This window comes from Carcharodon carcharias, chromosome 6, assembly GCF_017639515.1.
Source record: "Carcharodon carcharias isolate sCarCar2 chromosome 6, sCarCar2.pri, whole genome shotgun sequence".
Lineage (NCBI taxonomy): Eukaryota > Metazoa > Chordata > Chondrichthyes > Lamniformes > Lamnidae > Carcharodon > Carcharodon carcharias.
This window is the reverse complement of record NC_054472.1, coordinates 152,246,362-152,272,664: the sequence shown is the minus strand read 5'-3', so window position 1 is coordinate 152,272,664 and position 26,303 is coordinate 152,246,362. Positions and strand designations below refer to the sequence as shown.

Genomic DNA, 26,303 nt, shown 5'->3' with positions numbered 1-26,303 from the left:
ACTCCACTGGCCTGGACAAGCACAGCTCTGACAACACTCAAGAAGCTCAACACCATCCAGGTCAAAGCAGCCACTTGATTGGCATTTCATTCACCACCTTAAACATCTACTCCCTCCACCACTAATACACAGTGGCAGCAGTGTTTACCATCTAAATGATGTACTGCAAGAACTCACCAAGGGTCCTTCGACGGCACCTTCCAAGCCCGTGATCTCTACCACCTAGAAGGACAAGGGCAGCAAATGCATGGGAACACCAACATCTGCCTTCTCCAAGCCACACACCATCCTGACTTGGAAATATATCACCATCCCTCCACTATCACCCGGTCCAAGTCTTGGAACTCCTGCCCTAACAGCACTGTGGGTGCGCCCACACCACATGGATTGTAGAGGTTCAAGTCATAAGCTCATCACTACCACCTTCTCATGGGCAATTAGGGATGGGCAACAAATGCTGGCCTAGCCACATCTTGTGAAAGAACATTTATAAAAATACGTAGTTGCGTATTGACCCATGGCCAGGAACAGGCTGATCATCTTTTAAATCTTTTAAATAGGAACAGGCTGATGATGCACAAACCAAACAAAAATAAAATTACTGCACAGAGCATCACAGCTGAAGCCAATTCTGTTTACTGGGCATCCACGCATGTATACTTTTCAGCAGCAATATTAGCTTAGAGTAAGGAGTAGAAATCCTAGATGACTATTCCGACCTCTAACACAGAAGATGATGGCCAACTGTAGACCTGAACAGGTCAGTCATTCACCACATTTCAGAAATAAAGTCTAGTCTGTCTAGCTGAGTACCATAATAGGTGGTGTCTTTTGCTGAATGGGGGCAAAGCTAAATTTATAGGTAGTGCTCAAACTTGTAAAACAAATATCCATCAAACTGCAGCAAATATCATTAAACTTTAGCAAATATTCATTAAACAGCACATTTATGTGTATGTGTAGTTAGAAAGTTGGACGGATGCTTTGAATTAGATGCAACATCAAATGGTGAAAACCAGTTTAATTCCTAATAAAAATTTGAAGCGAATGTATTGATTGAGCCACATTATAATACCTTCACCTGTAGGTAATTCTTCATCCTTGGTTGGACACTGGCTTATTACCTAGCATAAATTGTGTTCTAAGGCTGCTGAGGGCAACTGAAGGACAAGAAGAAATTAGTTACAGACACCTGATTTCCATTATAAAGCCTTTCATCCCATCAAAAGCAAAATACTGTGAATACCGGAGATCTGAAATAAAAACAGAAAATGCTGGAAATACTCAGGTCTGGCAGCATCTGTGCAGAGAGAAAAATTCTGATCAAAGGTCAGCAATGTGAAACGTAAACTCCATTTCCTCACCACAGATGTTGACAGGCCTAAGTATTTTTAGTATTTTCAGTTTTTATTGCACCCTATCATCTTGGTTATGCCCTACAATTCAATTTACTTGGTAGTACAGCACTTGAATATTGCCGAAAGGAGAGACATGTTGGCAAAGCTTGTCATCTTACACTCATCAGGACAAAAGGTAAGAATACCAAATTTCAGATGATCACAACAGTTTATACTAAAGGAGAAAAGGGTGATGATTGGTTAGCAAGTCAACTCTTATTGGCTGAGACGTTGCCATGCAGAAACTATAGGTTCCCAGGTAATGCAAATAAGGCACAAGGCTTGAACACAGTCCTTTTGTTTGCAGAGAACAGGTCCCTGAGTGTGAATATATGTCACTTCTAGCAAGCATAAATGAGCCACCTCATGAGCTCAACTGATTATCTTAAATTGGTTGTTTGCGTAGCGATTAGCACATTCAGAATTGCTCAGCAAGTGCTGCCAAATTGCGGAATCAGATCTAACAGTAGAAGTTTTGTTTTCAGTTTTGCAACAGTGGGCTGGTTGAGCACAGTATGTACTCTGCCTATAATAAACAACTGAAGGATCATGTTGTTTGATTCGATCAGCTAATCGCATCACACCAGCTGAAATTCTTACATGATGTTGCTCAATTGTGTAGCTTTTTGGACTGACAGCAGTGTTCTGATTGGTGCAAAATATCAGTTGCGCAGCCACTGCATAGTAACAGCGTGAAATGGCTTATTTAACCCTATTGTCCAAATCTTTGAGATACTTCGCTTTTCCAGGTTATTTTGAGGTAGACCAGCCAACTATTCAGGTCCAAAAGTGGCAGTCTTTGGCACATTTGAGAGTTTGTGGAATATGCAGTGAACAATGATCTGATCAGGAGAGCATTGTTGCACTCTATTTCTGCGTCAAGTTTGCAAGGTGAGCAAATGGCTCAGGGCCCTATTTCCAAGATTGCTGATAAGGACAATCTTATGGCATGTGGAGTTACATGAATCCCAAAGTGTATATTGGCTGGTGAAGGTAGGCAGCAGTGAAGAACCCACTAGCAGATTTCTCAACTAGCACATCGAGGAAGGGGAGCATGTTAGACTGCCCCATCTCAAAAGTTAAGCGTGGGATGGTGCGCATTGAGGAAATCCTTATAGGCAGCTGCAGATTCAAAGATTGCAAATGTATCATCTATTTAATTGGAAAGATGCATGGGGTAGGAGATTAGGGCTCATTCAGTCAAAAACACATTTCTTGTGAAAACAGATGAAAATGTTAACAAATGTTGGACCTGGAGGGGACCCCGTGGTTACACCATCTATTTGGGCACACGTGCAGTCATTAAAAGTGCAATTTGCATAGTCGAGTTCAAAGATCAATGACTGATTTGCCCTGATGAGTGCAAGGTGAAAAGCTTCATCAACATGTCTCTCCTTTCTGCAATAGTAACTTGCTGCATCACATTGCCTAGACATTGAAATGGATGTATTACCCATCATTTCAAAGGTCTTTCCTCTAAAACGTTGCCATTTCCAAACCTTGCTATTTATTGCAAACTTATGTCTTTAAGCTAAAAAATAGAAAATCATGCAGCTAACACCCACCTGCTTGAAAAATTCAGGGACATCTGTTTCAATGAAGGAATTCCCCTTCAAAAATAAATACTTAATTCAGAGCAATAAAGTGCAGCATGACAACTAAAGGCAGTGAGAGACAGCAAGCAGTAAAAGTTAAGTAGAGGGAGATGGGTGAAGCATTCCAGCACTTCATCTCTGAAATATTTCTTATACAAGGGATCTAAATAAGTGCATCCAAGAACTAAAGCTTGGTGTTGCAAAGGTAGGTAAATTTATCAAATAAATAATGCAGCCAAGGATAAATCATCATCTTCAGAGATAAATTGATAAGATTACTCATGTACTATTACTAACACTTCATAGGAAAAGTCTCTCTTAAGTCTTAAATGATTTTTAATGCACGTGTTACCCTTAATTCATTACCTCCAACTGCTCTCAATCACTTCCACCATCACCGACAGGCCTATAACCAACACTGTTTTTGGTTCATGTTATACAGCTCAAATTGGACTTTTCAGACATCGACAAGGATAAAATCTGTAATTCTACTGCTATTTTCCACCTACCCACAATTCAAGTGGAATTAAAGCAAAATGCTCAAGCACTCAGCATCATATCTCACCAAAATCCTGATAATATTGCAGAGATAAAGGCAGCTTTCACTTCATTATCATCTCAATACTTGAATTTGTAAGGTCTACTTGGCATATGACAATCAAATCCAAATTGGATCTCCAGCATCAACCCACAGTTCGTTCCAAATAGATTTTTTTAAAAACTTGTACCACGAAAGATGGGCCACTGGCATAGCTTGTCAGTATGCTAACTGGTTGCAGCTTAAGGTGGCATGGTAATAACTCACCCTGTTAATTTAAAGGCAAATCAGAATTCAAGGAGGGAGAATTCTCAGCAAGCAACAAACATGCTTCAGAAATAAAAATTTAAAAGGAAGAACATATCAAGGGAGTTTAGGAAACTGTCACTTTCATTATAAAACAGTCAATAAATTAATATATTTTTAAAAAATCTTTTAATTGAGGGGGTCCTTAGCATGGTCACAAGATAATTGCAGATGAACAGAGGAGGAAGCTCTGGTAATATCCCCATCCTCAACGATGTCACAGCCCAGCACACCAGTACAAAAGACAATGCAGAAGGGTTAACAACCATCTCCAGCCAGATGCGCCTAGTGAATGATCTAGCTTAGCTCCCTGCTTGCAATACTAAACATCACAGATGCCAATCTTCAACCAAACCAATTCACCCTTTATGAGATCACAGGGTACAATAAACAACATCCCAGCTATAGTGCTGAAGACCTGTGTCTGGAACTAGTCATGCCCCTAGCCAAGCTGATCCAGTACAGCTACAACACTGGCACCTACTGACTTTGTGGAAAATTTTCTAGGTATTTCCTGTCCACAAAAAAGCTGAACAAATCCAATCAGACCAACTCCTGCCCCATCAGTTCATTCTTAATCATCAGTAAACTGGTGGAAGGTGCTGTCAACAGTGCTATCAAGTAACACTTACTCACCTGCTCGCTGATACTCCATCACGACCATAGCTCCAGGTCTCATTATGGCATTGGCCAAACCTGGACAAAAAAGCTGAATTCCAGAGGTGAGGCAAGAGTGACTGCCCCTGACACTGAAGCAGCATTTGACCAAGTGTGGTAACAAGGAGCCCTCATAAATTTTAAGTCAATGGGAATCAGGCAGAAAGTTCTCCAGTGGCTAGAGTCATACCAAGCACAAATGAAATGGCTGTGGTTATTGGAGACCAATCATCTCAACCCCAAGACAAAGCTCCTCAGAGCAATGTCCTTGGTCCAACCATCTTCAGCTCCTTTACCAATGACCTTCCCTCCAAGATAAGGTCAGATGTGGGAATGTTTGTTGATGATTATGCAGTGTTCTGTTCTATTTGTAACTGCCCAGTCTAGCCTCCTTGCAAGGGCAGGCTCCTGCCATCATCTGAGCCTGAAGGAAGCCACATGTGATTTGAGTTTTCATTTTTATTTCAAATATTATTAATTTGGTGCCCACATGCACTAAGAAATGGACAATAGCTATTGCTGTTGGTGGTGGCATGGCATCTGTTCTTGCTCCTTTTCAGAGGGATAAGGTGTAGCTGCATAAGCTGCTCGCATGGGTATGAAGTCTGGCAGCAGGGAAGTGCAGCTGAGAGTGATGCGCTAGACATGTGAAGCTCCAACAAGAGTCAAGAACCCCAACACCATTCAGGACAAAGCAGCTCACTGGATCAGCACTCCAGCACCACCTTAAACATTAACCCCTTCCATCTCCGGCGCATTGTGGCAGCAGTGTATACTATATGCAAGATGCACTGCAGCAAATTGTCAAGGTTCCTTCCACAGCACCTTCAAAACCACCTACTTGTATCATCCAGAGGACGAGGGTGCCAGACATCTGGGAACACCACCTCCTGCAAATTCCCCAAGTCACATACCACCCTAACTTGTAAAAATCTGTTCTTTGACTGTCACTGGGTACATAAGAAATAGGAGTAGGCCATTCGGCCCCTCAAGCCTGTCCCACCATTCAATAAGATCATGGCTGATCTGCCCCAGGCCTCAACTCCTCTTTCGTGCCAGCCCCTCCTAGCCTTCAACTCCAATATTTCAAAAATCTACCTACCTTCTCTTTAAATACTTTCAGTGATCTAGCCTCCACAACTCTGTGGTAGAGAATTCCAGATATTCATTACCCTCAGAAGAAATTCCTTTGCATCTCAGTTTTAAATGAGTGTCCCCATATTCTGTAACAATGTCCCATTGTTCGAGATTCCCCCATTAGTGGAAACACCTTCTCAACATCTACCCTGTCAAGCCCCCTCACAATCTTTTACGTTTCAATAAGATCACCCCTCATTCTTCTAAACTCTAATGAATAAAGGCGTAACCTGTTTAGCCATTGCTGATAAGTCAACCCCTTCATCCTAGGAAATCAGCCTAGTGAATCTCTTTTGAACTGCCTCCAATGCCAGTATATCCTTTAAATACAGTGACCAAAACTGTACACAGTACTCCAGGCACAGCTGGGTCAGATTCCAAAGCCAAAATTTGCCAGTGACTAAGTTGGCAAGATTCTGCCCAACATCCAAACTTCAGTCTGACCAAAGCACTGGGCAGAGCTATCACATCCAAAAGCCATTTTCCCCAGAATGGGTTGGATGACATATATTCCAGAGAGTGCTAACAAGTGGAGGTATGCAACATTTATGGGATGTGCAGCAAAAGCTACTGGTAAGTTTAAATATTGATGGAACGTTCTGGATAATGGCCAGGAAGTGAGGTCCATGGACTGGTAGAATGGGGTGAAAGAATGGAGAGTTAAGAAAGCATAGTACAAGGACTGATAGTTGGTCTGGAAGTGACTCGTCTCAGAAAAGATCACAGGCTAAAGAAAGACCCTACGATATTGTAAGATGAAGTTCTGACAGATGGGAAAGTGCAAGTTACGGCAGTGGTAGTAGAGTCCATAGCTTGAATAGGTTACAAAATGAAATGAAAGCCATAGAACAGAATTTGGGAGCTTAGGAATATTGGGAATTAGGAGTAGTCCATTCAGCCCCTTGAGCCTGCTTTCAACTATTCAACCATTCAATTAGACCATAGCTGATCTTCTACCTCAACGGCATTTTCCAACAACATTCCCATATCCTTGTTATCTTTAATATCTAGAAATCTAGTGATCTCAGTCTTGAACATACTCAACTACTGGACTTCCACAGCCCTCTGGGGATTCCAAGATTGACCACCCTCAGTAAAGAAATTCCTCCTCATCTCAGTCCCAAATGGATTTCTCCTTATTCCGATACTGTGTCCCCTTGTTCTAGATGTCCCAGCTAGAGGAAAACATCCCTTCTTGCATCTACCTTGTTCAGTCCTGTAAGAATTTTGTATGCTTCAATGAGATAACCCCTCATTCTTCTAAACTCTAGAGAAAACAGCCAGTCTCAATTTCTCCACATAGGACAATCTTGCTATTCCAGGAATTAGTCTGGTGAAACTTTGTTGCACTCCTTCTATGGCAAATGTATCCTTCCTTAGGTAAAGGGGCCAAAGCTGTATGCAATAGCCAGGTTCTATATAATTGGAGCAAGACATCTTCGCTCCTGTACTCGAATCCTCTAATAATCAAGGTCAACATACCATTTCCCTTCCCAATTGCTTGCTGCATCTGCAAGTTAGCTTTTAATGACTCATGAACAAGGACACCCAGATCCCTGTGGACATCAGCACTTCCCAATCTCTCACCATCTAAGAAATTTTCTACATTTCTGTTTTTCCTACCAAATTGGATAGCCTCACATTTTTCCACATTATATTCTATCTGCCATGTGCGTGCTGACTCAGCAAGCCTGCCTAAATCCCCATAAAGCCTCTTTGCATCTTCTTCACAACTCACATTCCCACCTAGTTTTGCATCGTCAGTAAACTTGAAATATTACATTTGGTCTCCACATCCAAATCATTGATACAGATTGTGAATAACTGGGGCCCCGATCCTTGCGGTACCTCACTAGTCACAGCCTGCCAACCTGAGAATGACATTTATTCCTACTCTGTTTTCTGTCCATTAATGAACTCTCAATCCATGCCAGTATATTATCCCCAATCTCATGTACTCTAATTTTGTGTACTAATCTCACGAGTGGTACCTCATCGAAAGCCTTCTGAAAATCCAAATACACTGGTTTCGTTTATTTAATCTGTTCCTAAAAAAAAATCCAACAGGTTTGACAAACATGATTTCCCTTTCACAAATATCTGCCAACTCTGCTCAATCCTACCGTCATTTTCTAAATGTCCAATTATCACATCCTTATATATTAGATTTTAGTATTTTCTCTACTATTGATGCCAGGCTAACAGGTCTCTAGTTTCCCATTTTCTCTCTCCCTTCTTCCCTAAACAGTGGGATTATGCAACCTTAGGGAACTGTTCCAGAATCTGTAGCATTTTGGAAGATAACCACCAATGCATCCACTATTGCTACGGCCACCTCTTTCAACACTCTGGGATGTACATGATCAGGTCCAGGGGATTTACCAACTTTCAGTCCCATTAATTTCTCTACTACTTTTTTTTTTTATAAATGTTAATTTCTTTTGGTTCCTCATTCTCACTAACCCCTTGCTTCTCTAGCATTTTTGGGAGGCTTTTTTGCATCTTCCTCTATGAAGATAGACTCAAAGTATTTGTCTAATTTCTCTGCCATTTCCTTATTTCCAATAAACACAAATTAACAGTTTATTATAAAACCAGTCTTGTCAAAGAGAAAGGCAAAGCTTATCAACATACAGTATGGAATATGAAATTATACCAATTACTCTTTCGAGATATCCGAAGACTCACGCACACGACTTATCCACACACACATGACCCACACACTTCAGCCAAAGGTTAAAAAGTCAATGGTTCAAAGATAAAGGACAGGCGGAGTTCCTGAAATGGCATCCAGGGTATATGGTTGGTCTGTCAACATGATCTGTGAAACAATCAATAAATCTAGCATTGCTTTACAGGCAGACTCATAGAATACTCAAGGATACTCTATTCCAGCATTTAGAGAATTTCAGGAGCAGCTCATATTCACTTCCAGCTGTGGACTGGCTCTGGACTACAAAAGGCTGCCGTCTTCCTTCTCAAGCAGTTGGTCCTTCTTTTCTCAAAGAAAAACCAAAACACACTTTTAAAACAGTCTTCCAGGCATGGTTTTTCTTCCGTCATAAAACCCATGTGACCCTTTTGTACACAATTCACCAGAGTCAAGAGGTTGAGAGTTTCTTTTCAACTGCTTACTTACCCTTTCTTGTAAAAAGGATGCTTTTTCCAGGAATATCAGAGACCTGCATTAACCCTTTAAGGAACTGCCTTTCAAAACACAAAATTTTTCCAGAATGTCCAAAGTTTTTAAAAATTAATTTGCGAGATGCAAGCTTCACTGGTTAGGACAACACTTATTGCCAATGGCTAACTGCCCTTGAGAAGGTGGTGGTGAGCTGCCTTCTTGAGCCACAGTGCTGTTAGAGAGGGAGTTCCAAGATTTTGACCCAGCGATATATATCCAAGTCAAGATGGTGAGTGGCTTGGAGGAAGCTTCCAGGTGGTGGTGCTCCCATGTATCTGTTGCCCTTGTCCTTCTAGATGGTAGCAGTCTAAGGAGCCTTGGCGAGTTTCTGCACTGCACTATGTAGCTGGTACACACTGCTACCACTGTGCGTCAGTGGTGGAGGGAGTGAATGTTTGCAGATGTAGTGCCAATCAAGTGGGCTTTGTCTTGGATGACGTTGAGCTTTTTAAGTGTAGTTGGAGCTTCACTCATCCAGGCAAGTGGAGAGTATTCCATCATACTCCTATCTTGTGCCTTGTAGATGGCAGACAGGCTTTGGGGAGTCAGGAGGCTAGTTACTCACCACAGGATTCCTAGCCTCTGACTTACTCTTGAAACCACAGTATTTATATGGCTGGTCCAATTCAGTTTCTGGTAAATGGTAACTCCCAGGATGTTGGTAGTGGGAAATTCGGCAAAGGTAATGCCATTGAATGTCAAGGGTGATGGTTAGATTCTCTCTTGTTGGAGATGGTCATAGCGTGGCGCAAATGTTACTTGCCACTTGCGTGGCGCAAATGTTACTTGCCACTTGCGTGGCGCAAATGTTACTTGCCACTTGCGTGGCGCAAATGTTACTTGCCACTTGCGTGGCGCAAATGTTACTTGCCACTTGCGTGGCGCAAATGTTACTTGCCACTTGCGTGGCGCAAATGTTACTTGTGTTACTTGCCACTTGCGTGGCACAAATGTTACTTGCCACTTGCGTGGCACAAATGTTACTTGCCACTTGCGTGGCACAAATGTTACTTGCCACTTGCGTGGCACAAATGTTACTTGCCACTTGCGTGGCACAAATGTTACTTGCCACTTGCGTGGCACAAATGTTACTTGCCACTTGCGTGGCACAAATGTTACTTGCCACTTGCGTGGCACAAATGTTACTTGCCACTTGCGTGGCACAAATGTTACTTGCCACTTGCGTGGCACAAATGTTACTTGCCACTTGCGTGGCACAAATGTTACTTGCCACTTGCCAGCCAAGCCTGGATATTGTCCAGGTCTTGCATTTGGACATGGTCTGCTTCAATGTCTGAGGAGTCATGAATGGTGCTGAAGGTGAACCATTTTCTGTGATTAAAGTATTAACACAAAGTTGCTTTCATGTTCTATTTTCCCTTTCTTTATCAATTTCTGATAAAACTAGAAGCAAAAGACCCTCAAGATCATGAAGTTTTGGGGCTGTCAATCAACTTGAGGATAAAATAATAAATGAGGCAAAACAAAGTGAGTTAGATAGTCATAGAGGGTTCGGAATTTATTCTGAAATACCAGATAAAGGGCAACCAGTTTTGTCACATAGGTAGATTTGTACTAAAGTGCTCAATGATGGGACTTATAAAGGCTAAAGCAAGGCTAGTTGCTCAGGGTTTTGAAGAGTGACTGAGTGATACAGATTTTATAGCAGATTTTCCCATAGATCTTTTGGCCACATTCATGGAGTGTGTGTCAATTGACAAAAGTTGCATTCCTAAGGGTGATTGTTTTCAGAGAGGTTTTCTGAAACCATCCAAAGAGGCAGTTTGTGCCCTGAATGATGTCTCCAAGGTGTGGTTTTTTTTCAGCAAGATCTGATTTATGAAAGTAGGATATGTTCAACTATGAGCAGATCCCACAATGTTTTCACTGTATCAGAGGAAAGCTTTCAGGCATCTTCATGATGATTTCTCATGGGTTGGGGCAAGTCGGAATTAGAGAAATCTGTTATTAATAAGATTAGAATAGAATGCAAAATTAGGAGTCAGGCTTGTGGGGCCTTTAAATGTCACGGGTTTAGATATGATGCAAAGTAGCCGTGGACTAGCTTTACAACAACGAAGCCATTTAGAGAGCATTACCCCTATCTCATTTAATCATACTAAGATGTCACAGAGCGCAGATGTGATAGCTAAAAAGACATGGCAATTGGGAAGGTTAGCTGGACACTAATTTTTATTTCAAGAAAGGGAATCAGTTAATTGCATTTAATTGTATGAAGGTGGTGGGTATTAACTGGGGATTCACTTGTGCTTCTATAAATAGAACCACAACAAAAGAGGTATAAATAGAACCAGTCAGGTGGCTGTTGGGCTTAGAGTTTGTCATTTCTATCTCTATGAATAAATGCTTATAAAAGTGGGCAAAGATAGGCTGCAGTTCTATCCTTCATCATCTGGTTTTCTGGAACATAAGTCATTCTTCATTTTTGCACCTTGAGAGTGTTGGCCAGCTATTTGACTATGGGAACAACATATTTGCACTTTACAGTAAGGGTTATTGAATAACAATCAGAAATGGAAAGTTTAGCTGATTTTAAGCCAGGTGGTAACTGAGGCCATTTGCAGCACCATGCTGCCACCTTGACCAAGGTTAACTAGGGTTTGAAATGAGACTTTTCTGATTTGTGTGGCAGTTTCTGAGCTGTATTTCAATATCGTGTTGAACAAAAAGGATGCAAAGAACAAAAATGCAATACAATGGTTTAGGAAGAAATTTGGAATGTGCAGAATGACACACCAGATAAAGCTTGAACACAACCATCTCTTTCATTTCATTAACATTCAATTTTGTCACTTTTTTATGAAATATTACATTCTTGATATAAAAAACAACAGCTGTTCTTTTGTGACCTCACAGTACTTAACTAAAAAAACAACAGAGGAACCTTTTGAGCTTTAATTACTGGAGGAAAAAGAGGTCATCACTTCATTAATGAGCTTACATCTAACCAGAAATAAACAATGAACTGGCTGTGTGAATAAGGCTCTTTATAGACAAACACAACACTATTGTCCTGGATTACATGGTATGAAGGACAGCAAAAGCAAAATAAAAAAACTTTGTTGCAGGAATATAAACTGTTACTGGAAACACAGCATCTCCTAACTCTTCCAATGCTCTTTCAAAGAAAAACAAAGGAATCTGCTGGCCTGCGAACAGAATATAGCTGGAGAGAATTTATGTAAAAATCATTACAGCAACAACAAATACAGTCGTGTGACTCATTGAAGCTTGTCCTTTCATGAACTAATTCTCCCATTATAGCATTCAGCTATATTCTGAATATTTGTCCCTCTGCTACTCTGTCCAGTAGACGATTTCACTCATTTCACTCTGCCCATCTGCAGGGGTGGTGGCTTTTAATTTAAAAAGATGAATTTAATTTACATACACTCTTAACCTTTTCTAAATTGAAGTATATTGAGTTTAATTCAAGGTGCATTTCCTAATTCCTACATGGTTTGCAGAGGTGCACAGGTGACTTTATGCCCATAGAAGCAGCAAAATCCCAACATCCCTGGATCTTCCAAAATTGATTCTAACTACATATTTATGGTGAGCTCATCCCTACCCCATCTCAACCTTCCTGACCTGTCTGCAGCCTCTGGCATGTTGACCATATCATTCTCCTCCAATGCCTCAACTCCATTGGCCAAGATAAATGTAACTGCTCTCGATTAGTTCCATTAAGTTCATTGAGCCATAGGCATAGAAGCTCCTGTAAGGCTCCTCTTCCCCCTCCATTACCTCTGGAGTCTCCCAGGGATCTATCCTTGGCCTCTTACCTTTTCTCTTCTACATCCTGCCCCTCAACATCATCGTCTGAAAATACATCAGGCTCAACATGTACGCCAACAACACCGGACTCGCTCTCATTGCTCCCTCTGTTGACAGACTACTTGTCCAACATCAAATACTGGAAGAGCAAAATTTCAACGATTTAACATTGGGAGGACCAAAGTCATACGTCGAGATATTTATGGAGATGCAGTGAGAGAATGGAAAAAGTAGCCAGGGAATCTGAAAATGCAGGTTACACATGTGGGAATTGAATGGCAGGACCTTGTTTGAATTTTCTTCTCCATTTCCCAGCCAGCAGCCATCCAGGTTGAGAGGCAGTCAGGTGCGAAAGCCAATGAGAAAATGCTTCAGCTGGGGAGTGGAAAAGGGGTGGAGGGAGGTCAATTGGGGAAATGACGCAGGCTTACCTGAGGGGCTATGGAAATGTTCTGTTCCTCCTGGCCCACAAGTAGTGCTAAAAAGGCAATTACATATTGGATGCAGCCATTCTCACCTCCCTTGGGATGCTAGGTTCCTGAGCCCTAGGAGACCCAGGCCACAGCCGTTAAATCTATGAGTATGGTAAAATTTGGTAAAATCCTGGAACTCCCTTCCTAATAGCACTGTGGGTATACCCTTTAGAATCTGCCCTTTCAGGCAGTGCAATGCAGATCATAACAATTTCAAGTGTAAAACTGCATCACCTCATCTACCCTCGGTTCTTCTGTTAATTATCAAGGGGAGTGGTACTGTCACTGGGCCAGTGATCCAGAAACCCTGGATAATGCTCTGGGGCCCTAGGTTCGAATCCCACCATGTCAGGTGGTGAAATTTTGAATTTCAAGCAAATCTGGAATTAAAAGTCTAATGATTACCATGAAAATATTGTTGATTGTTGTGAAAACCCATCTGGTTTGCTAGTGTCCTTTAGGGAAAAAAATCTGCCGTCTTACCTGGTCTGGCCTACATGTGACTCCAGACCCACAGCAAAGTGGTTGACTCTTAAATGCCCTCTAAAATGGCTTAGCCAGCCGCTCAGTTGTATCAAATCATTAAAAGGTCTAAAAGGAACGGAACTGGACATTGACCTAGGCACTGGAAATGGCAACGGCAAACTCAACCCTGTCGACCCTGCAAAGTCCTCCTTACTAACATCTGGGGGCTTGTGCAAAATTGAGAGAGCTGTCTCACAAAACAGTCAAGCAACAGCCTGACATAGTCATATTCAAAGAATCATAACTTGCAGACTATGCTCCAGACACCACCATCCTTGGGTATAACCTGTCCCACCGGCAAGAGACACCCAGCAGAGGTGGCGGCACAGTGGTATACAGTCAGGAGGGAGTTGCCAGGGAAGTCCTCAATATCGACTGGGGACCCCATGAAGTCTCATGGCATCAGGTCAAACATGGCTAATGAAACCTCCTGCTGATTATTACATACCACACCCGTCAGCCGATAAGTCAGTACTCCATATTGAACACCGCTTGGAGGAAACGGTGAGGATGGCAAGGACGCAGAATGTACTCTGGGTGGGGGACTTCAGTGTCCATCACCAAGAGTGGCTCAGTAGCACATGTACAGACTTAAATGATATAGCTGCTAGACTGGGTTTGCGGCAGGTGGAGGGAGCCAACAAGAAAAGCATACTTGACCTCATCCTCACCGACCTGTCTGCCACAGATGCATTTGACCCTGACAGTATCGGTAGAAAGGACCACCACATAGTCCTTGTGGAGGCAAAGTCCTACCTTCACACTGAGGACACTCTCCATCGTGTTGTATAGAAGTAATGTGATAAATGGGATGGATTTCGAACAGATCTAGCAACTCAAGACTGGGCAACCATGGGATACTGTGGACCTTCAGCAGAATTGCACTCAACCACAATCTGTAACCTCATGGCCCATCATATCCCTCACTCTATCATGACCACCAAGCCAGGGGATCAACATGAAGCATACAGGAGGGCATGCCAGGAGCAGCACCAGGCATGCCTAAAAATGAGTTGTCAACCTGGTGAAGCTACAACACAGGGCTACTTGAGCACCAAACAGCAAAAGCAGCAATTGATAGTCATAGCTAAGTGATTCCAAACCAACAGATCAGATCTAAGCTCTGCAGTCCTGCCACATCCAGTCGTGAATGGTGGTGGACAATTAAACTCACTGCAGGGGAAGGCTTCCCAAATATCCCCATCCTCAATGGTGCAAGAGCCCAGCACATCAGTGCAAAAGATAAGGCTGAAGCACTTGCAACAATCTTCAGCCAGAAGTGTCGAGTGGATGACCCACCTCTGCCTCCTCCAGAGGTCCCCAGTATCACAGATGCCAGGCTTCAGCCAATTCAGTTCACTCTATGTGATATCAAGAAATGGCTGAAGGCATTGGATATGACTGAAGGCACTGGCTACAGGCCCTGACAACATTTCAGCAATAGTACTAAAGACTTGTGCTTCAGAACTTGCCGCATCCCTAGCCAAACTTTTCCAGTACAGCTGCAATACTGGCATCTACCTAGCAATGTGGAAAATTGCCCAGGCATGTCCTGTACACAAAAGGTAGAGCAAATCCAACCCGGCCAATAACCACCCCATCAGTCTACTCTCCATCATCAGTAAAGTGATGGAAGGTGTCATCAACAGTGCTGTCAAGCAGCACTTGCTTAGCAGTAACATGCTTACTGACGCTCAGTTTGGGTTCCACCTGGGCCACTTAGCTCCTGACCTCATTACAGCCTTGGTTCAAACATGGACTAAAGAGTTGAACTCCAGAGGTGAAGCGAGTGTGACTGCCCTTGACATAAAGGCAGCATTTGGCCAAGTATGGTATCAGGGAGCTCAAGCAATACTGGAGTCAATGGGAATGAGGGGAAAACTCTCCACTGGTTTGAGTCACACCTAGCACAAAGGAAGATGGTTGCGGTTGTTGGAGGTCAATCATCTCAGTCCTAGGACATCACTGCAGGAGTTTCTCAGGGTAGTGTCCTAAGCCCAGTCATCTTCAGTTACTTCCTCAATGACCTTCCCTCCATCATAAGGTCAGAAATGGGGATATTCGCTGATGATTGCATAATGTTCAGCACTATTCGCAACTCCTCAGATATTAATGCATCCATGCCCACATGCAGCAAGACCTGGACAACATCCAGGGTTGGGCTGATAAGTGGCATGTAACATTGGCACCACACAAGTGGCAGGCAATGACCATCTCCAACAAAAGAATCTAACCATCTCACCTTGACATTCAAAGGCATTACCATCAGCGAATCCCCCACTATCAACATCAAGGGGGTTACCGTTGACCAGAATTGAACTGGACCAACATATCAATACTGTGGCTACAAGAGGTCAGAGGCTGGGAATCCTGCGAAGAGTAACTGACCTAACTCCCCAAAGCCTGTCCACCACCTACAAGGCACAAGTCAGGGGTGTGGTGAAATACTCTGCTTGCCTACATGAGTACAGCTCCAACAACACTTAAGAAGCTCAACACCATCCAGGACAATGCAGCCCGCTTGATTGGCACCCCATCCACCACTTTAAACATCATTCCCTCCACTACCGTTCAGTGAACACTGATGCACTGCAATAAGTCACCAAGGCTCCTTTGACAGCACCTTCCAAACCCCCAACCTCTACCATTTAGAAGGACAAGGGCAGCAGATGCATGGAAACACCACCAGCTGCCAGTTCCCCTCCAAGCCACGGACCATCCTGACTTGGAAATATATCGCCGTTCCTTCACTGTCGCTGGGTCAAAGTCCTGGAACTCCCTCCCAAACAGCACTGTTGGTATACCTACACCACATGGATTGCAGCGGTTCAAGAAGGCAGCTCACCACCACCTTCAAGGATAAGTAGGAATGGGCAATAAAAATGCTGGCCCAGCGAGCGACACCCACATCCCATGGAAGAATAATAATAAAAAAAACCCACTAAATGCTATACACTATCTTTTTCAACACATGAACCTGCAGCAGTCTAATGCAAAGTTCAGCCACAGTGGCAACCAGTTTGATTGGTTATGATTCAGAATCATAGCAAGGACAGGTTGAAATTTTGGGTGTGCATCAGAACTGGATTCTTACGAAAGATACACACCATGATAAAAGACATGTTACATAGTTTATGGATACTGGCTAGCATCCTGTATTTTCAAGTTACAGTTTATACTTTAGATTCAGAGAGTTGGCAGATTTCCTTTTTACTTCAGTTTTATTAATGACAATTTAATTACTAATTTTTTTCCTGAAAGCAAATGTTATTTTGAACAACTATGTTGCTCCATGATTTTTACCTTTGAAAACTTTATTCTGCTGTATTCTCAGCTACCACCCCCCGCCACCAAACTTTTTATAGATTCTCAATAAGTCTCAAACAATGCACTGACTTCAAAGAATCAATGGCAATCTACAGGCTTTTGAGGATGTTCTTCAAAGTTCACTTGCTCTTTCCATAACTGCTCTGTAAATTTTTCCTCAACTTGTCATTTCCTTCAAGTGTTTACATCATGAATGAGAATTGCAAGGGGCAAACGACAGCACTACCACACCATAGCTCAACAGGTACGCACAGCAACAATGACAATATGCCCTAGCTGTTATTCTTCATATGCAAGCGCAGCTATGCGGATCATTCAAGCAGAATGTAATCAGAAAGCGACTATATAAAAAACCAGGAACAATACTTGGCCAGATTTCTTTCCTGGTTGAGTGTAATGCACCCTGACTTGACATCAGTTAGCACCAATGCCTTTTTTTAGCAACAATGGTCTTTTTTTAAAAAATTCATTCAAGAGGTGTTGTCTTTGCTGGCTAGACCAGTATTTGTTGCCCATCGCTAACTGCCCTTGAGGTGTGGTGAGCTGCCATCTTGAACCGCTGCCATCAACGTAGTGTTGGTACACCCACGGTGCTATTAGGGAGGGAGTACCAGGATTTTGACCCAGTGAAAGTTAAGGAATGGCATTTTATTTCCAAGTCAGGATGGTGAGCGGTTTGGAGGGGAACTTCCATGTGCTGGTGCTCTGATGTATCTGCTGCCCTTGTCCTTCTGGATGATGGTGGGCGAGAGATTGGAAGGTGCTGTCTAAGGAGCCTTGGTGAGTTTCTGCAGTGCATCTTGCAGACGGTACACACTGCTGCTACTGTGCGTCAGTGGCGGAGAAAGTGAATGTTTGCAGATGGGGTGCCAATCAAGCCGGCTGCTTTGCCCCAGATGGTGTTGAGCTTCTTGAGAATTGTTGAAGTTGCACTCATCCAGACAAGGAGAGAGCACTCCATCACACTCCTGACTTGTGCCTTGTAGATTGTGGACAGACTTTGGGAAGTCTGGAGGTGAGTTACTCGCTGACATGCTGTTGTAGCCACAGTATTTACATGGATATTCTGGTTCAGTTTCTGGTTACTGGTAACCCCCAGCATGTTGATAGTTGGGGATTCAGCAATGGTAATGCCAAAGAACGTCAAGGGCAATGGTTAGATTCACTCTTGTTGGAGATGGTCATTGCGTGGCGCGAATGTTACTTGCCACTTGTTAGTCCAAGCCTGGATATTGTCCAGGTCTTGCTGCATTTGGACATGGACTGCTTCAGTATCTGAGGAGTCACAAATGGTGCTGAGCATTGATTCCCATTGACTCCAGTTTTGCTAGAGCTCCTTGATGCCTCACCTGGTCAAATGCTGCCTTGATGTCAAGGGCTGTTACACTCACCTCACTCTGGAGTTCAGCTCTTTAGTCCATGTTTGAACCAAGACTCTCATGAAATCAGGGGCTGAGTTGCCCTGACAGAGTCCATATGGAGCATCAGTGAGATGATTGCTAAGTAAATGCTGCTTGATAGCCCTTGATGACCCTTTCCATCAACTTATTGACGATTTGATGGTAGATTGATGGGGCGGTAATTGGCTGAGTTTGATTTGTCCAGATCTTTGTGCACGGAACCTACTTGGGCAATTTTCCACTTTGCTGGCTGGGTGACAGCAGTGTAACTGTACTGAAACAGCTTGGCTAGCAGCACAAGTCTTCAGTAGTATTGCCACAATATTGTCAGGGCCCATAGCTTGTACAGTATCAAATGCCTTTGGCCATTTCTTGATATCATGTGGAGTGAATCGAATTGGCTGAAGCCTGGCATCTATAACGCTCGGGACTTCTGGGGGGGGGCGGGGGTGCGCAATTCTGGCTGAAGATTATAGCAAGTGTTTCAGCCTTATCTTTTGCACTAATGTGCTGGACTTCCCTATCATTGAGGATGGGGATATTTGTGGAGCTGCCCCCTCCAGCGAGACGTTTAATTTAATTGTCCACCACCATTCACAGCTGGATGTGGCAGGACTACAAAGCTTAGATCTGATCCGTTGGTTGTGGAATCGCTTAGCTCTGTCTATCACTTGCTACTTTGGCTAATCGACACGCAAGTAGTCCTGTATTGTAGCTTCTCCAGGTTGACACCTCATTCTTAGGTATGCCTGGTGCTGCTACTGGCATGCCCTTCTGCCCTCTTCATTGAACCAGGGTTGATCCCCTGGCTTGGTGGTAATGGTAGAGTGGAAGATATGCCATGAGGTTACAGATTGTGGTCGAGTACAATTCTGCTGCTGCTGATGGCCCACCGCGCCTCATGATTGCCCAGTCTTGAGTTGCTAGATCTGTTTGAAACCTATCCCATTTAGCAAGGGAGAGGTTATTCTCAGTGTGAAGATGGGACTTTGTCTCTAAAAGGGCTGATTCTGTCATGGACATATGCACCTGCAACAGGCAGGTTGATGAGGATTAGGTCAAGTATGTTTTTCCCTCTTGTTGGTTCTCTCACCATCTGCCACAGACTCAGTCTATCAGCTATGTCTTTTGGGACTCAGCCAGCTCAGTCTGTACTGGTCTGGTGACAGACATTGATATCCCCCATCCAGAATACATTCTGTACACTTGCCACTGTCAGTGCTTCCTCCAAGTGGTGTTCAACATGGAGGAATACTGACTCATCAGCTGAGGGAGTGGGGGTGGGGGGGGGGGGTGTCGGTACATGGTAATCAACAGGAAGTTTGACCTGATGCCATGAGACTTCATGGGGTCCGCAGTTGATGTTGAGGACTTCCAGGGCAACACCCTCCCAACTGTATACCACTGTGCTGCCACCTCTGCTGCGTCTGTCCTGCCGGTAGGACAGGACATACCCAGGGATGGTGATGGTGATGTTTGGGATATGATCTGTAAGGTATGATTCCGTGAGAATGACTATGTCAGGCTGTTGCTTGACTAGTCTGTGAAGCAGCTCTCCCAGTTTTGGCACAAGCCCCCAGATGTAAGTAAGGAGGATTTTAAAGGATCAACAGGGCTGAGTTTGCCGTTGTTGTTTCCAGTGCCACGGTCAATGCTGGGTGGTCTGTCCGGTTTCATTCTTGATCTAATTCTTGGCACAGTGTCACATGACATGAGACATTTATCCACTCAGCCATCAGGGAATTATTCTAAAACAAATAAAATATTTTTCTCCCTCGAAAGAGCTAAATTGCCATAAGGTCAGGAAGGAAGCTATAAATGAATCAAAAATTGTGGCATCCCACACATCATTTGCTTCAACAAATTCTTGCATAATAGTGCTGCAGGACTGTCAGAAAAGAAATATTCCAATTCTTTTCTGAATTCTTTCTCCAGTCTTCAACCAAAAGTATTGATAGGCATTTTACTCCTATGCTTTGTCAATGATGGTCTTTAATTGGATGCAAGTAAATGAATAAGAAAAATAAGGCACAGTAAATTGCAGTGGGCTTCGGTGAAGAGCCATATTGGACTTGAAATGTTAACTCTATTTCTCTCTCTACAGATGCTGCAACTTGCTGAGCTTTTACAGCACTATCTGCTTTTATTACAGATCAAACAGTAGTGACTGGGGAACAATTGTTAATACCTATCGGTCTCGTATACCCAATATTCCTACAATCCCAAAAGGAGGGCTCTTGCCATTCCACAACAGAGGAAAAGGTTGGCCAGCATGCAACCATCCAGGGAAGACATCGTAGAAGATGGGTACTGCTGCATCACAGCATCCTCAGGACAAAAACTAATTGCCTGCAGAAGTTGGTGAGGCAATGCCAGAGGCAATGGAGACTGTCCTAGGGAGTGGTTACTGAAATATTTGGGATTGTGCAGCAAGACCTGCAGCCATATGAATTTTGAAGGAACTCCATGCAATGGTCTCTCAAGATGACTGTGGCACTCAATTTCTTCGTTATTGGTGTTTTCCAGGGCTCCACAGATGACATATTTGGCAAATCACACGTTGCCGACCACAACTGCATAAAGGAGGGGACCCTCTTAGATCATGCAAATGAATTATTCACTCCACATATTAGGACAGCCAGGCAGCAAGGGCATCATGTTATGAAGTTATTGCTCCTTTCCTTAGCATGCAAAGCGACATCAACTGCACCATGTGTCCATTAAAGCTCCCCGAAACCAGCGGCATTTGTGAGTCGTAAGAGCTTTCGCTTTGAATATACAACTAGTCTGCAACCACAGGCGAGAATCAGGCATGTCTGTGCTAATTTCCCAGAGAGCTGGCATTACTCATTTTGTACAACTCGCAGGTTCCAGAGCTGTTTCGGGTACCAGTCCAGATTGACGGCTAGGATTCTGGGGACAAAGGCTATCCCCTCCGGACCTGGTTGATGACAGCACTGAAGCATCTCCAGAGCACAGCAGAAGAGCATGACAATGTAGCTCATGCCTCCACCAGAACCATCATTCCACAAACCACTGGCTTGCTCAAAGTACACTTTCACTGCTTTGACTGATCTGGAGGGGCTCTGCAGTACGCACCACAGTGGGTATCACGAATAGTTGTGGTCTACTGTGCACTGCACAACATGGCTATGCAATGCAGAGAGCAGCTGCAACAGGAAGAGCAGGTGCAGCACTAAAGAGAACTCCTCCTCAGATGAGGGAGAATTGGATCTGCCTGATGAGGAAGCCATGAATGCGCATGAGCCTTTCCTGGATGCCAGGGCCATGGAGAGAAGTGCACAGGATGCCAGGGACAACTTGATATATACCATATTTTCCTAAGAATGAGGCACCTACATGACCTTGGTCTCATCGTCAGAACCTCACTGCCTACTTGGAATGTACATCAACCCCTACCAGCTTTCCTGCAGAGCTACCTCTGAACCTGTGTCCTCTGCCATCCAGAAGAGCAAGAGAAACAGAGCTTTGTCACCCACATTTGCTAGTGAATGCTGGTTCCAACAACACTTGTGTCACACTTGGACATATGTTCATCAGCCTATCATGACCGAAAAATCATATTAAGGCAGCTAATGGAATGCTTTCTTTTATTGCGAGAGAAATTGAACATAAAAATAAGGATAAAAACAAAATACTGTGGATGTTGGAAATCTAGAACAAAAATAAAAATACCTGGAAAAACTCAGCAGGTCTGACAGCATCTGCAGAGAGGTATACAGTTAACTTTTTGAGTCCGAATGACTCTTGTGCTTCAGTTATACAGGGCATTGGTGAGACAATGTCTTGAATACTGTGTGCAGTTTTGATCTCCTTATTTAAGGAAGGGTGTAAATGAGTTGAAGGCAGTTCAGAGGTGGTTTACTAGATTGATACCTGGAATGAGTGGATTGTCTTATGGAGGATAGGCTTCTTTCTACTGGATTTTGGAAGAGTGAGAGGTGACTTGATTGAAGTATATAAGACCCTGAATGGTATTGACAAGGTGGATGTGGAAAATATGTTTCCGCTTGAGGGCCAGTCCAGAACAAGGGGGACACTTTTAAAATTAGGGGTTGCCCTTTTACGCCAGGGATGAGGAGAATTTTTTTCTCAAATGGTTGTGAGACCTTGGAACTCTCTGCATCAGAAGATGGTAGAGACAGGGTCATTGAATTTTTTAAAGTAGAGGTAGATTGATTCCCTTGCCTAATAAGAATCTAAGGTTATCAGGGGTAGATGGAAATGTGGAATTTGAAACACAGACAGATCAGCCATGATCAGACTGAATGGCGGACCAAGCTGCTCCAATTTCATGTGTTTGTATCCTGAACCATCCTTGCAGGGCTTTCAGTTCACTTACAGCATTTCAATTATCCTTGCTCAATGTAATCTCGGACAATCTCCTTTACAATTCATACAATGCCCAAAGTGAGGGCCAGCTGAGCCTGCAAGTTCAGCCATTTCTCACAGAGTAACATTGGACACGGGAATGAACATTCAGTAAAAGGAGTGAACAAAAAAAAACATTGTTTTCTCCACAATAAAGGAAATGGCCCTAGCTCCCTTGTAACTATCAATGCGTGCTAATCGTGAAGTACACCAGTACATTTAGCTATCTGACTAAGCTTGTCTCAACAAACAACGATGATGCACACGTGAATAAAGTGAAACCAATATAATGTGCAATATTTACAAGTGAAATTTAAATTTGGAAAACACCCTTGCCACATTTGTGCTCTCAATAAGTCTTATATTAATGGAAATGGAGTTGGGCAAGAAAGTTGAGACTGTGATACAGAGTCTGTTTGCCGAGGGGGGTCTTTTGTCATCGACCTGTACCTGCTACATTTTCAGCTGATGGTGGGCCTCACCACTGAAAAGCGTTCCCAGCCACATGTGCGCATGTGTCTCCCATGCCCGCCACTGGTACTTTAAATTTTAATTTGAACCGTTGGAAGCTGGCTCCCAAAGTGTCACCCACTTCTGGTTCTGCCTTTGGAAACAGAATGCCATTGATAAAATTCCACCCTCACTCTTTTAAGTCGGAGTAAGGGTGAGTTGACTCTCAATTTCAACAGTCTTGACATTGTATTAGGAATGACATGGAAGCCAGTAACTAAAAAGACATGCCAATGTGGTCGCTGAAGCTCTAGCCTGCTGCATCACAGAATGGTGAGCTACACGTTTGCACCCACAATCCTCCAAATAGTGAGGTATTAATTTCAATCCTGTTATCCAAAGTGTCTATGTCAAATTGTTTCTCTAACAGGAAGGGAAAAAAAACCTCAGGTATGTTTCCCATTGTCCTTCTAAACCACGTGGCGAATGAATAAGTCAAGAGCTTCTTAAAAGAAAGTCCAAATGATCCCAGGAGATGATGAAAAAGGCTAGAGATGCAGTGCAACATTTTGCTCATTATAGGATGTGCCATAAATCAAGCTTCTGCATTTGACAAAGAGATTGCATGACAACGCCCTGTTATCTAAACCTCAACATTGACTCACACTACCAGTAATGCTCAATTACAAAAGAAGCAATAGATCAAAGTGCTAAACTAATTCAAAATTATAAAGTTGGGTGAAGTTCCTCTTTAAATGTTTATCTAACTTGTAAATTTCTCATTGGCCAAATTAATTCACCAAGGCACTTGTTTTGTGCTTCTATGTATGTACACACTGTGCAGAAGAGCACATGATTAACACCACAAATTTACAGAAACTAGGAGTCTTTCAGTAATCAGGATTATTAAATAAAATTAGACAACCATATCATTATCATGTCTCTGCTTGTGATTTTTGCCCAAACCTACAGTGAAGTACCTTATCTCCATTCAGCATTTTACTTCTCTCTGATGCAACAAAAGACCACAGCAGATTTTAAAAAAAGACTGAATGAACTTCTTTTAGTAAAGGATACTGGGGGAGAGGTTAATTAAAGATTATCTCTCACCCAACATTACTGTTATAGAACCTTGCTGAGATTAAGAATTGGAAATAACTCACATTTAATTCCACTGATTGCTCACATCACAAGTATCCTGTAAGTGCCACAGTCGGATTCCTGGGTTAGCACTATATGGTGTAGCAGGACAATACACAAAACTGTTTATATACTATTCTTGTGTCACAGGTTTCCAACATATGGGTGTCACTCAACCGACAGAAACCACAAGTTCAACTCTCCAGTTTTTTTTTAAGATTACAGTCAAGATGAAAGGAAGAAAGCATATACATAGGGGTAAAGAATGGGCCAACCTATTTATTCTTTCGCCAGCTGCAAACTCAAGTTATAATTTTACTGCCCCACTAGTCTTGCTGCTACCCTGATAATCGAATGCGGAAAAAAATAGAATCTCGAACTTACATTTGTTTTGGCATGCAGCCTTTTTTTCCAATTTTTTTTTAATAGCATAGTTAAATGTACATATTAAAAAGCAAATCAATTTAAAATAAAAACAGAAGTGATGGAATATATTGCAGCAAGGCTAGCAGATGAAATGCTGAATGCTTCTATCACTGTATTTTTATTATAATTTAACATGGGTTTGATAAACTTAGGACACCTCTAGGATTAAATTTAAAATGTGAAAAAACAGCCATGATATAAAGCATAAGTACAGAGAAAATACATACTTTCCATTCTGATAAACTTCCACTGAGCTGTTCAGTTCCTCTAGTTCCTCCTTCAAGAGCTGCAAGTTGGAGTTCACAAAACTCAATTCCAGAGCCACATTTTCCTTCACCTTGTTGTTAGTTGTAGCTCTGCAACATCATCAGAAATTTAAAATGAATAAAAATTGAGCACTATGTTACATGGCATTCATTTCTAACTATTTTCCATTGGCAAATTAGAAAAAAAAACACTGGGAACCAGGGCAGCACATAACACTGAAATTTCAATGTACCAGCTTGATGTTGGTACAGTAGAGTATCCGTTATTCTAGATCCTCAGGGCCAATTGTTTTTCAGATCTCAGCTAATTTCGGTTTTCGGATACGGCATGTGGGGCTAGGCCAACTTGCATTACAATAACCTAAGCCTAGGCTAGCTATATTTTTAAAGTAAATAAGATGGCTGGAAAATTAGGATGCATCATTGAATAATAAATACAGGGAACCCGTAATAAGTTCCCGCCCGAGGCGCCATCTGCGATTCTGCTTGTAGGAGAAGATTCAATGTGCAAAGGACTAGACTTCCCATGCTGAAGGTCAGGTGCAGTTGGCAAGGTTCATGTTGGCTCGGGTCAGGGACTTGCTTAAGGTCAATGAGGTTCAAAAAAAGTGCAGTTTTTGGATGTGTTTGGTTTTCAGGTTTACGGATAAAGGATACTCGACCTGCATTACTCTTGCATCCAAAAGAGAGATTGTGGGTACGCAGCCATGAGGATATAATCCAGTCTGAAACTTATCACAGTATTGAGGCACAGCTAATTTGCCCAAGGTGCAACATGTTAAACCAAGGACCTGCCTGCCAGCTAAGGTAGATTTAAAAGATCTTACAGTACTGTGATAGGGAACTAAAAATAAATGCAAATTCTTTCTTACAAATCACATGTTCTCAATCTCATCCATGCTAGTAAAAAGACAGTCAGGGATCCCAGAATATTCTTGTGCATGTATGAGTGCTCAGTTACAGAGTAGCATTCACAAAAGTCATAGCAGTAGATCATTTATTTGCCTCATTAGCATGTTTGATGCCTTGGGATATTTTTCTGCAGTAAAAGGTACTATATAGCTGAAATTTGTTATAGTATTTGAAGACTGAGAAGAGTGGGGCAAAACCAACAGGAGGGTGTTGTAGGGGAATAAACTCTACCTTTTCTGGTTTCTTAGGCCCTGCACCAAATGCTGACAAGAGGGTTAACCTGCTCCTTTCTCATAATCAGTATACAAGAGCAACAAAAGAGATGAATGTCCCACTGTGTCCCTCCTTACAGCCTGCAATCTCAAGGGAAAAGCTCTGTG

At 42.7% G+C, this 26,303-nt stretch overlaps 1 protein-coding gene across 2 annotated transcripts in view; it reads right to left on the bottom strand.

The window, feature by feature from the left end:
- The window catches only part of rhpn1 (rhophilin, Rho GTPase binding protein 1), a 113,623-nt gene that overhangs the window by 61,222 nt on the left and 26,098 nt on the right, over window positions 1-26,303 (bottom strand). For both annotated transcript variants that reach the window (XM_041190423.1, XM_041190424.1), the window contains exon 3: window positions 24,973-25,101. In XM_041190423.1, coding sequence (XP_041046357.1) covers window positions 24,973-25,101 — 129 coding nt within the window. The remainder of the gene's footprint in view (window positions 1-24,972; window positions 25,102-26,303) is intronic.